This window comes from Dendropsophus ebraccatus, chromosome 15 (assembly GCF_027789765.1).
Source record: "Dendropsophus ebraccatus isolate aDenEbr1 chromosome 15, aDenEbr1.pat, whole genome shotgun sequence".
Lineage (NCBI taxonomy): Eukaryota > Metazoa > Chordata > Amphibia > Anura > Hylidae > Dendropsophus > Dendropsophus ebraccatus.
The window spans coordinates 24318597-24332261 of NC_091468.1; the positions used below are offsets into that span (position 1 = coordinate 24318597).

The 13665-nt window shown below is 42.7% G+C and overlaps 2 protein-coding genes across 2 annotated transcripts in view; both read left to right on the forward strand.

The window, feature by feature from the left end:
* Positions 1–13665, forward strand: part of LOC138773987 (calpain-8-like) — a 613980-nt gene that overhangs the window by 446763 nt on the left and 153552 nt on the right. The gene's annotated exons all lie outside the window — the stretch shown is intronic.
* Positions 1–13665, forward strand: part of GALNT14 (polypeptide N-acetylgalactosaminyltransferase 14) — a 337247-nt gene that overhangs the window by 286272 nt on the left and 37310 nt on the right. The window contains exons 8-9 of the mRNA XM_069955032.1: positions 4095–4179; positions 4447–4550. Coding sequence (XP_069811133.1) covers positions 4095–4179; positions 4447–4550 — 189 coding nt within the window. The remainder of the gene's footprint in view (positions 1–4094; positions 4180–4446; positions 4551–13665) is intronic.

The following is a 13665-nucleotide window of genomic DNA, read 5'->3' on the forward strand; positions in this document are numbered from 1 at the left end:
TGGTGGTAGTGCCCTCTTCCTTGGAGGTCTAGGATGATAGAGAAAGGCATATTTATTCCCTGGTGGTCTAGTATATAATAGGGAGTTACTGTCAGGTTTTCCGGTATTATATTTTCCCTAGCGATGTGTCTTGCCGTTATCCTACATTTGCATGTTTTCCTTACTGCAGACTAAGTAAGATTTTTTTTTTCTTGCTAAGAGTGCAGTCTATAGTCTGGGAAATAAAGTGGTTATTTTTACATTTTATTTTATCACACGCTTCATTTGCGTCTGGTAGCTCATGGAGAATATGTGCACCTGGTCTCCGTACCGAGCAGTAAATGGAGTAAGTGCAGGGAGATTACAGAACACACGGTCTTACCTTACACCACAGCAGATGTTTCTTCTTCCAGCGCGGGACTCAGGAAAGCTGCATCTAATGTGGAGACCAAGCTGCAGGCAGATTACTATTAACTTCAGTAGCAGAGCAGAGTCTCCAATATAGGGCATGCTAATAATACCTATAGGGCCCCTATACTATTATATCAACCATACGCTACGAACATCCAACGTACATATTGGGTACCCCCAAAAAGGTCACACCGTATAACCAGTAAAGGATATTGGATTCCACAGAAGAGCCCCAAGCCATAGATCTCCATTATTATTCGCATTATAAGAAGGGGGGGGGGGGGGCACTGAATTACTTGCTGCTTATATATATATATTACTCTTATTCCAATATCAATCCTGATGTGACTCAAAGGAAGTGATTGATGATTATACATTAAATAATTCATCATCTGACATCATCCCTCAGATGCTATATTACATGCTGCCAAAGCCGAACCATCAATACTTTTCACATTATAATAGAATTGTGACACTTGTAATATGGATGTTCACCTCCAGGCCAAGAGTACGCAGAGTGCTCAACATCAACGCCATCTGTTCTCATTGTAAAGCCATGGATATCAAGGGATTTAGCCCCCAAAACTAAAGTGCAAAGGCTCTAGGGTCGGAGGTAGCATAGGTGGATATAACAATGTAGCAGGACTAACAGTATAAACATCAATAGCAGTGTAGCAGGACTAACAGTATAGACATTGATAGCAGTGTAGCAGAACTGACAACGTAGGAGGGGATAGCAGTGTAGACAGAGAAAGCAATGTAGGCAGGACTAACAGTATAGACATCAATAGCAGTGTTGCATGGCTAACAGTATAGACATTGATAGCAGTGTAGCCGGACTAACAGTAAATACAACAATGGCAGTGCAGCAGGACTAACAGTATATACATTAATACATGTGTAGCAGGACTAACAACATAGGCATTGATAGCAGTGTAGCAGGATTAAATGTATAGGCATTAATAGCAGTGTAGCAGGGCTAACAACATAGGAGGTGATAGCAGTGTTGACGGTACTAACCCTAGGTAGGAGGGGAAAGCAGTGTAGCACAGGAAGAGATGGCAGTGTAGGCACAGGACTAACAGCATAGATGGTGATAGCAGTGTAGGCACAGGACTAACAATGTAGGTGGGCATAGCAGTGTAGGCACAAGACTAACAATGTAAGTGGGCATAGCAGTGTAGGCAGGTTTTTGAGCATAGGAGGAGACAGCAGTGAAGACAGGACCAATAGCGTAGATGGGGAAAGGAGTGTAGGCAGGACTAATAGCATAGATGGGGATAGGAGTGTAGGCAGGACTAATAGCATAGATGGGGATAGGAGTGTAGGCAGGACTAATAGCATAGATGGGGATAGGAGTGTAGGCAGGACTAATAGTATAGATGGGGATAGGAGTGTAGGCAGGACTAATAGCGTAGATGGGGATAGGAGTGTAGGCAGGACTAATAGCGTAGATGGGGATAGGAGTGTAGGCAGGACTAATAGCATAGATGGGGGTAGGAGTGTAGGCAGGACTAATAGCATAGTTGGGGATAGGAGTGTAGGCAGGACTAATAGCATAGATGGGGATAGGAGTGTAGGCAGGACTAATAGCGTAGATGGGGATAGGAGTGTAGGCAGGACTAATAGCGTAGATGGGGATAGGAGTGTAGGCAGGACTAATAGCATAGATGGGGATAGGAGTGTAGGCAGGACTAATAGCGTAGATGGGGATAGGAGTGTAGGCAGGACTAACAGCATAGATGGGGATAGGAGTGTAGGCAGGACTAACAGCATAGATGGGGATAGGAGTGTAGGCAGGACCAATAGCATAGATGGGGATAGGAGTGTAGGCAGGACTAATAGCGTAGATGGGGATAGGAGTGTAGGCAGGACTAATAGCGTAGATGGGGATAGGAGTGTAGGCAGGACTAATAGCATAGATGGGGATAGGAGTGTAGGCAGGACTAATAGCGTAGATGGGGATAGGAGTGTAGGCAGGACTAATAGCATAGATGGGGATACGAGTGTAGGCAGGACTAATAGCGTAGATGGGGATAGGAGTGTAGGCAGGACTAATAGCATAGATGGGGATAGGAGTGTAGGCAGGACTAATAGCGTAGATGGGGATAGGAGTGTAGGCAGGACTAATAGCATAGATGGGGATAGGAGTGTAGGCAGGACTAATAGCATAGATGGGGATAGGAGTGTAGGCAGGACTAATAGCATAGATGGGGATAGGAGTGTAGGCAGGACTAATAGCGTAGATGGGGATAGGAGTGTAGGCAGGACTAACAGCGTAGATGGGGATAGGAGTGTAGGCAGGACTAACAGCATAGATGGGGATAGGAGTGTAGGCAGGACCAATAGCATAGATGGGGATAGGAGTGTAGGCAGGACTAATAGCGTAGATGGGGATAGGAGTGTAGGCAGGACTAATAGCGTAGATGGGGATAGGAGTGTAGGCAGGACTAATAGCATAGATGGGGATAGGAGTGTAGGCAGGACTAATAGCGTAGATGGGGATAGGAGTGTAGGCAGGACTAATAATATAGATGGGGATAGGAGTGTAGGCAGGACTAATAGTGTAGATGGGGATAGGAGTGTAGGCAGGACTAATAGCATAGATGGGGATAGGAGTGTAGGCAGGACTAATAGCGTAGATGGGGATAGGAGTGTAGGCAGGACTAATAGCGTAGATGGGGATAGGAGTGTAGGCAGGACCAATAGCATAGATGGGGATAGGAGTGTAGGCAGGACTAATAGCATAGATGGGGATAGGAGTGTAGGCAGGACTAATAGCGTAGATGGGGATAGGAGTGTAGGCAGGACTAATAGCGTAGATGGGGATAGGAGTGTAGGCAGGACTAATAGCATAGATGGGGATAGGAGTGTAGGCAGGACTAATAGCGTAGATGGGGATAGGAGTGTAGGCAGGACTAATAGTATAGATGGGGATAGGAGTGTAGGCAGGACTAATAGCATAGATGGGGATAGGAGTGTAGGCAGGACTAATAGCGTAGATGGGGATAGGAGTGTAGGCAGGACTAATAGCATAGATGGGGATAGGAGTGTAGGCAGGACTAATAGCGTAGATGGGGATAGGAGTGTAGGCAGGACTAATAGCGTAGATGGGGATAGGAGTGTAGGCAGGACTAATAGCATAGATGGGGATAGGAGTGTAGGCAGGACTAATAGCATAGATGGGGAAAGGAGTGTAGGCAGGACTAATAGCGTAGATGGGGATAGGAGTGTAGGCAGGACTAATAGCGTAGATGGGGATAGGAGTGTAGGCAGGACTAATAGCATAGATGGGGATAGGAGTGTAGGCAGGACTAATAGCGTAGATGGGGATAGGAGTGTAGGCAGGACTAATAGTATAGATGGGGATAGGAGTGTAGGCAGGACTAATAGCGTAGATGGGGATAGGAGTGTAGGCAGGACTAATAGCGTAGATGGGGATAGGAGTGTAGGCAGGACTAATAGCGTAGATGGGGATAGGAGTGTAGGCAGGACTAATAGCGTAGATGGGGATAGGAGTGTAGGCAGGACTAATAGCAGAGGCCTAGCTGGTGATGGCTGCAGATGAAGTGGTCATTTTAAATAACTATTCACATACTTTTATCCATGAGGAGATTATCTTTATGTAGAAATGTATTTGCATTTAGATACATTTTTTGTATATATATTATTTGTATATATATGTTTTATTGCCTCCTCCTCAGGCTTTGACTGGAGTTTGCACTTTAAGTGGGAACAGCTCTCGGCAGAACAAAAAGCTAAAAGATTGGACCCCACCGAACCAATAAAGTAAGTGTAATACCCGAGTACTCCATGTCCGTGCTGGTTTCATACTAAGATGACAAAACCTCAGCCCTGCCCCCAGAGTATAGTTATATATTCTATTTTCATATAACTTGGCACTATGTAATACTACATTGCGTCCTCCTGCAACTTATCACCAATAGTTACAGCTGATTGATGGTTTAGCAGTGTTTAGATCTGAAGGGTGAATACGATTGCAGGGCATGATAATGATATATATCTATATATAAAATGTTCACTGCTCATTCACAGGACGCCTGTCATAGCCGGGGGTCTCTTTGTGATAGACAAGTCTTGGTTCATTCACTTGGGCAAGTATGACACAGCCATGGACATCTGGGGCGGAGAGAATTTTGGTAAGTGGTTTAAATTCCTAATACTGTTATGTTATATACTATACAGATGTAGCAGAGCTGGGAAAAATTATGAAAAACATGAGGCCGATTCCCAGGGGAAAAAAAAAGTGAAAAGGTCCATCTGCCCCGAAGGGTCACAGTAATGCAGACAGTTCTGGTTACTTGGTGACTTGTGTCTCGTATACTCGGGAACATGTATCGTACTGTGTCTCCTCGGGTCACTTGACAGTGAAAGTTACTCAGTTCCCTAAATCTTTGTAAATTTTAACTGTTCTGGAGTTTATGCCATCATTTCTGTAAGGATCTAGTAAACAGTGAATGATATTTGTGTTGGGAACAACCAGGTTTGGTTTTGCTTGAATGTTCCTAATGCAAATGATGTCCAGTTACGGGAGGAGGACCAAGAGCTTTAAGGGTACGTTCACACTGGATCCGCAGCTTATTTTCTGCTGCTGATCCGGAGTGGATCCGCAGCAGATCAGCAGCAGATTTCATGTAAATGACTGAACACAGTATCTAATCTGTACCATCAAATCTGCTGCAGATCTGCTGCGGATCCTGTAGGTGTGAGCGCACCCTTAAGGGGTATTCCAGTGACATTTTTTTTCTTTCAAATAAACAGGGGTCAGAAAGTTAAATAGATTTGAAATTTGCTTCTATCTAAAAATATCAAGTCTTCAAGTACTTATCAGTTGCTGTATATCCTGCAGGAAGTGGTGTTTTCTTTCCAGTCGGACACAGTGCTCTCTGCTGCCTCCTCTGTCCATGTCAGTAACTGTCCAGAGCAGTAACAAATCCCCTTAGAAAATGTTTCTTGCTTTTCACGGACTGGCAGCAGAGAGCAATGTGTCAGACTGGAAAGAATACAGCAGCTGAAGATACTGGAATTACTGGAAGATTGGAAATTTTTAAATAGAAGTCAATGACAAATCTGTATAACTTTCTGACACCAGCTGATTTGGGACATGTTTCTTTTTATGTTATACCTCAAACGATCTCAGGAATACTTGTTATACCTCACAACGTGAATATTTTATCACGTGTTTCTAAGTTTGTAATATCTTTATATCACTTAAAAAATTTTCAATAAAATTATTAAACAGGAAAGAAAAAAACTTTTTCTGGAGTACCTCTTTAAGGACCATGTATAAAGTGGCTACAGTGACCCACAAAAAGTGATGGTGTAGATTGCTGATATAACAGCATCATATAGGGGGACAGGCTTTTGTGCCTACTTTTAGGTGTATATACAGCGTCTGTGCCGATGTTTCAGACATAGCGGCATTTACCAATTAGTATTCACCGGTCAAATATATATTTATAAATATATTATTATATATATTATCAGGACCATATGATGTTCAGGAAAAACTGTCATCTTATTATATATATTATATTGCCCAAATAACATACAGTGCCCAGATAGTACAACCATATTGTGCTCAAGTATCAGCAGGGTATAGTTCTTAAGATACTGTATCATATGCAGATTATAGTACCTTATAGTACCCACATAACAGCTATATACTGTAGACCCCAATATCATGCCACTCAGCATCCATATAACAGCTATGTACTATATACCTGATGATATCTGATGGCACTGTTGGGATATTTAGCTATTTTACCCTTAGGCTGGGGTCACACTGCGTTTTTGCAGTCTGTTTTCTTTGTTTTATGCAAAAACAAAAATAAAAAAAACCAGATCAAAACATCCCTTTTTTTAGCGTACACCAAAACGTGGTCGACATAAAACGAATGAAAAAAAGTGAACTCAGCCTTATACTTACAGTCTATGTACAGCAATGTTGGGGCTATACAGGCAGTGGAATAGATAACATTTATATAGACACCTGTTGGTGTTACTTGTGGTGGTGGGGGAGATAGATGAGATAGCTTTGGGCAGGCAATCATTTGGCTAGAAGCTATTAGACCTAGCTATTACATGAGGCTAAAGAGTTAATAAAACTGTAAATGAAGCAAGTTTTGGCCTTCCTCTGTAGTAAGTTAAAAAGGAAAATTTCAGGAAGCGTCAAAAAAACATTGCTGAGGCACAGCATGCATGCCTCCTCCTTCCCCCACCCTCCCTACCTTGCATGATTGTGGTACGGGGATCAGACTCCAGCACTGAGCTCTCTACATCATTCAGTCATGCTGAGAGGGGTGGGGGAGGGAGGAGGCATGCATGTTGTGTCTCAACCACCCCATTCTTGACACTTTAGCTCTGAGTATGATATAGAGCTGACAGATTATTTTTAAGTATAATCAAGCACTTCCACTTAAAGGGCAACAATAGGCTACATGGCTGCCATTTTGGAATTTCAACTTCACTCCTTCTACGACACCATAGATACCCTGTGACATCGCACTGTGACATAGGTACCCTTGTGACATCACACTGGTAATAAAACCTTAACAGGACACTATGCTGGTTAGTGGGACACAGTCAGGTACATCCCTTGCAGAATCTGTTGACGCTAAACAAATAAATGTTATTATTATCCCCTTTAAAGGTTAGTTCCACTTTTAGTCCTTAGTCTGTATCGAAGAAAAAGTTCTGTAAACTTTTTGCTATTTTTGTAACAATTTTGACTTGTTTTTACTTATTCACACCAGGAGCTAAATTCAAAATTCTGCTGGTTGCAACATATTGTTTAACTGCACCCCACCATACGACATGTGACCTGACAGCTTCGCTCTGTGAAACAAATCTAATTCTATTGGCCACTATTGGCCTCGCTTCACCCCACCATCAGACATGTGACCTCACAGCTTTATGCTGCTGGTGACATGTTCCTTAGCTCCTCCCCTCTGACATGTGACCTCACAACTTAGCTCTGTGTATTAAACATGATTCTGGATGTAACTTTTCATGTGAATAAGAGGAAAACCTGATGTAATTCAGCAACAGTGCAAGAAATGTAAAGCAAAGTATATACAAAGTTGCTGCTGATGTCTTTTAACCGCGGGATACTGCAAACTGTTGTTTGAAAATGGAGTTTTCCTTTAAGCGCAGGTTGAATTTGCCCCGGCGTGGCCCCGCCATGACTGTTCCGCTCCGTTGCAGAGCAAATTGTACTTCAAGCACAGTAATCACAGACGTGAAGACGTAAATAGGAAGAACATAATACACAGTTATTCCAAACTCCCATAAAAATGAATTATTAAACCCTCATTTTCCAACCTATAAAATGCCATTAAATAGATGAGTATTTACCTAGTGAGATCCTGGAATTTTCACAAGAATAGAAAATGCATAAATCAGGCTGCGGATGGGATGAAAAGGGGAAATCAATTCTAATGACTTCATATTTTTGTTTTCCATTCATCAATATCCTCCCCGGGGGGCTGCGAGGACCCAGCGTGCTGATCTCACTGCTATAGGAAATCATAGAGATGCAGATTTACTGCAAGTAAAAAGACAATTATAAGAACAGCTTTCACATTGTACAGGATACAATCATTAGTTAAGGAATATATATTTTGCCCCTCTTCAGTCCATGGTAGTGCCACAGTTGCTGACTACTTACTGGTACAAGGAACGTAGTTTGGTACAAGGGATAGAACACCTAATGACAACTTATGCATTTTTGCCATTAATTGTTGCATCAGTTGTCATCAAAAGAAGGATGCCAGAATGCCAACTATATGTAAACCCAACCTTATCTGGACATTTTGCTTGAGTAGCTTATCTGGATTTTTTTATTTTAGCTGCTTATTTACACTTTTAATGGAGCTGCTTATCTGGACACTGCTGGAGCTGCTTACCTGGGCACTGTACTGAAGCAGCTCATATGGATACTGCTTGAGCAGCTTATCTGGACACTTTACTGAAGCAGCTTATCTGGACTCTTCACTGGAGCTGCTTATCTGGACAACATTTTTCCAGAGCAACTTACACAAAAACTTTGTTGTAACTAATATTACCAGTCTGCTGAAAAATGTTTTTTTTTTGTTTTTTTTTTTTTTGGGGGGGGGGGGGGGGGGGAATAATTTGCAGGTACTTTTTTTTTTTTTATAAGAGGCACACTGCTGGCATCTACTAATGAGGGTCACTTATTGCATTGACAATAAAGGCACTTTGGCTGTTGTTGTGAGGGAAACAGCAGCACAAAGGGATCATATAATTTGAGGCAAGGCTCAAAGATATCTAATGGAAAAGAGCAGAATAAATCAAATACCTATCTATGTAATAAATGGTGTTACACCCAGTAGAGCAGTGAGGGATGGGGCATGAATCTCAGGTGCCAGATGTCAAAGGTGGTACTATCATACCTCTATGACATTGTGGATGGTGCCAGCATCACATTTTATATTATTATTAATAGTTTTTTATTTGTTGAAATCTCTGCTCATTCTGAACTTAGGAGTCCAGTACTGTAGGTGGTCTTAATCAGTGACTGTAACGATGTCCATGCAGCCCTTGTTAAATGATTATCGGACCATGTAATAGGCCCAGTAAACGAGGGCCGATTTAGCAGATCGGCGCTCGTTTACAGGTATTATCAGGCCCCAATCAGCCCGTGTAATAGGACCCTAAGGGAAGGACCCACAGAAAGATTATCTGACAGATTATCTGCCAAAGATTTGAAGCCAAAGCCAGGAATAGACTATAAACAGAGATTAAGTACTAAGGGAAAGCCTGAGATTTCTCCTCTTTTTAAATCCATTCCTGGCTTTGGCTTCAAATCTTTGGCAGATAATCTGTCAGATAATCTTTCTGTGTAAATGGACCCTAAGGCTTCCCCAACAGAGATAGCTATCAATCATTGATTGGGCCCTCCCACTGGACTCCTAGTACAAGAATGAGCTGAGATTATAATGAATAAATTACTGAATATTATACTGTACTGGCAATTTTTAAATTGAGCGAATCTCAATAAAACACCAGACACCATTTACAGAACAATAAAGGCTGCGGCATTTACAATGGCGGTAAACATAAATAATTACAGTTTCGCAATAATATCATAAAATTTAGCTCTCAAAGTATATCAGTTCTAAGGCCAAACTGTCCATTAAAACAAAGTCTGTCCAGCCTAAGCCGAGCGACTATCCCCCCACTATAAAATATCTTGGGTAGCTTCACACGTACCGTATCGCAGTGGATTTTCTGCTGCAGATCCTCAGCAGATTTGACTAAATGAATGAACACAGTATCAAATCTGCACCATCAAATCCGCAGCAGATTTTACACTGCGGATTTGATGCTGTGTTCATTCATTTAGTCAAATCTGCTGCGGATCTGCAGCAGAAAATCCACTGCGATACGGTACGTGTGAAGCTACCCTGACAGTCAATTAAAGATGAACCAATAGGGGAGGGAGGCAGGGTGCTTCTTTCTTCCTCTAGTATACTGACAGACTTTAGACTGAAACATGACAATATATAGACAACTCATTCTCCCGCTCATACAGAGGCTTCATCCAATCATGAGCCGGTTGCTTCCCAAATCAGCTCCCCCCAGTGATCCAGATGTTCCAACTCTGCCCAACAACAGAAACATCTGGACTGGTAAATCCATCTGAAAGAAAAATCAGGGGAGGAGGGAAAGCAGCAGAGAGGATTATACCATAACAGAACTATATTAAATATAATTAAAATAAAAGGGTAAAGATGGGGCCGCAATTCCACGTTTCGAGGGGGGTTCTTACATCAAGCTGACAGATCCGACACCATGTACAATAGGGTCCCTTTTTATGTGTTTATTGGGAGCTCTGTCTGTCTGTTTGCTATTGGATTTGGACTGGAACCCCAGCAGGAAAGTCTGTATAATGATAAATGTATAGTGGTAACAAGATGGTAGAATTACCTAACTACCTGAGATTATAAAATCTGGAGAAGAAAATAGGGGATAGGGTTCTACTACCAGCATCACCCCTTGTTGTCTGCTTCGGGGATCTGAATAACACCCTGAATAACACCCAATATAAACTTATTTCTTATATCTGCAAAATAGCCAACCCCTAATTCTTCCCAGGCCTCCCATTCCCAAGGACATGACTTAGTTTTGAGTCTTCTCCTCCGTCTTGTCTTCCCTTTCTGATCTCTTCCGTATAACAGGTGAGATGCCTCCTCTCATCTGTCACAGCAGATAACTCTCTCTCTAATCCACTAGTTGTGAATAGTGCCGGGTCCCGTTATCTGCTCCCTCCGCTTCCCATCTTTCTGCTTTACAATCTGCACTAAACTCCATGTCCATAATTCTAAAACTAGGTTGACGTCCTGTCCCGGCGTCTCATATCAAATCTCCCGCTACGTTTTTCATTTAATTCTGTATTGCTTACAGAGTTCTCTATTTCTCCTTTGAACATTTTTTCAGTTTTTTTTTCTGTTCTTGAAGGAATTTTCCAGACAAGAAAAATATTTGTAAGGGTGCCTTCACACACACACACACCGGATCCGCAGTGGATTTCACGCTGCGGATCCAGTGCCTGTTCATCCCAATGAGAATACATACTCGCAGCGGGATTGAGATCCCGCTGCGTGTATGTAAGTTAACCACCGCCGGCTGGAGCATACATTACCTGCTCCACGATTCCGGCGTCCCCGGCGTCTGCTCGTCTTGCCCAGCCAATCAGTGCGCTGCCCCGCGGTAGCCACTGATTGACTGAGCAGGACGTCCAGCCGGGAACCCCCCAAGCGGCGGGGCAGCGCACTGATTGGCTGGGCGAGACGAGCAGACTCCGGGGACGCCGGAATCACGGAGCAGGTAATGTATGTTCAAGCTGGCGGGGGTTAACTTACATACACGCATCCCGCTGCAAGTATGTATTCTCATTCGCAGCCGCTGCGAATCCGGTGTGTGTGAAGGCACCATAGAAAAGTAGATTAATAAAGGATTACTCACCTGATCCCCCAACACCTCTGTTCTGAGTTTGACCTCCACTTTCTGCTCTCGTTTTGCCAGACAGGAAATGCTAATTCAACCAATCAGTGGCCTCAGTGGTGACCCGTTTTAGGGTCCATTTACACAGAAAGATTATCTGACAGATTATCTGCCAAAGATTTGAAGCGAAAGCCAGGAATGGACTATAAACAGAGATCAGGTCATAAAGGGAAGCCTGAGATTTCTCCTCTTTCCAAATCCATTCCTGGCTTTGGCTTCAAATCTTTGGCAGATAATCTTTCTGTGTAAATGGACCCTAAACCTTTGATTGGTTGAGTGGTAATTTTCTGTTTGTCAAGATTAGAACAAGAAGTAGAGATCAGGGAACCAAGGAAATTGCAAGATGAGTATTTTTTTTTAACCCCTATTCTTAGGGCCTTATTACATGGACCGAAAATCAGGCCGATTATTGCTCCATGTAATAGAGACAATGATCAGGCAATAACAAAGATCATCAGCTGATGCATGGCCGACGGCTAATGATTGAATAAACTGTTCATAGATTAGCTCTACACGCTCCCGGTCTTCTCCTCCCCTCTGCATGGTTCCTGGCGATTTCATCTGCTTCTGTAATAGAACCCTTCGAGTTTAAACAATTCCAGCCACAAAACTACTGTACTTTGAAGGGTCTTCCTTTTTGATCAAGCATGTTCATTAGATGTTCCCCCCACATTTTGCCTTCCTCTGGATCAACACAGTAGATTTATAGGTTTAACTTTTTCAACCTTATTAACTATGTAACTATGTAATAAAATAAGCTGACCCCACTGACCTTTAGAACCATCAATTAGCAGCCCAAGGGTCAATGCTGTTTCTCTCAGCTGTCTCACACTCGCATAAGACACGCTCAATAGAAAGTCTATGTAACTCATCTTTAATGACCATGTGACAGGCGAGCCAGGCGCTTCTCTCCACTGATTCTACCAAGACTGCCACAAATGAAAACTTTTGAACTGTCGAATGTTTTCTGAAATCACAGGTACACTTTATCTCTGATCCTGGCCTATGCTAGTTGGTATCACCTGAAATTCTCGACTGATACCCACTGCATATGGAGCAGGCTCAGCTCAGAACTATCACCAGGAAGGTATGCCTTTTACCTACTACTCAGCGCCTTTCTGGTGCAGTTAGTCATGTGCTTCATGGTCCAGCGAGACTGTAAGGAGCACTGGGGTACCCGTTAGGAGCACTGCCCACCCCAACCCGTCGATACGCCACTGTCCAGCTTGCCCCTTTCTAATGATAATGAATGGAGTAGGCCGGCAGCGGGACAGATCAGTGCTATGGGAGCAGGAAGTGCTCCTAATGATTGCCCTAGTGCTCCTAATGGTCTCAGGGACTATAGAACACACAACTAACTCCAGTGGAAGGGCAAAGAGGAGGAAGGTAAGAGCCATACCTTCCTCCTTGGTGTCTCCTGTGCAATAGGGACATATCAGCAGGATAGATTCGTCTAACCTGCTGATAATTACACTTTAAAGGGGTTGTACACTAAAAAAATTTTCTTTCAAATCAACTGCTGCCATAAAGTGCCAGAGATTTGTAATTTACTTCTATTAAAAAATCTCATGCCTTCCAGTACTTATCAGCTGCTGTATGCCCAAAAGGAAGTTGTATTATTTCCAGTTTGGAGAGCAGGAGAGGTTTTCTATGGGGATTTGCTGCTGCTCTGGACAGTTCCTGACATGGACAGAGGAGGCAACAGAGAGCACTGTGTCAGACAGGAAAGAAAACACCACTTCCTGCAGGACACACAGCAGCTGATAAGTACTGGAAGACTTAAGATTTTTTAATAGAAGTGAATTACAAATCTCTGGCACTTTATGGCACCAGTTGATTTGAAAGAAAAAAAAAATGGTGAACAACCCCTTTAAGAATTGAATCAGTGAGGATTTTTGTCTCTATTCATAAAAATAAAGGAAAACTATAGCAATAGTTTTCACTTTAAAGGGCCAGTCCTAGGCTACTCTTTAGAGGTAGGCTGTTAGCTTAAGGACATGGCTGATCTCTCCAGCCTATTAATAGGGCACATCTTTGATTGAGTTCACCTTAAATGTGAGTTTCCTCTGAAAAATGGCCGACGCCTGCCATATTAAGTAGCCTATTTGTGTATCACATTTTACCGAGGTTTACAGATTTAATGAGATGGAGCTGAAGGAAAACTCAATACCTGTCTGTATCTGTCTCAGGAATGTGACAAGAGCACAAATACAAATGGAATTACTT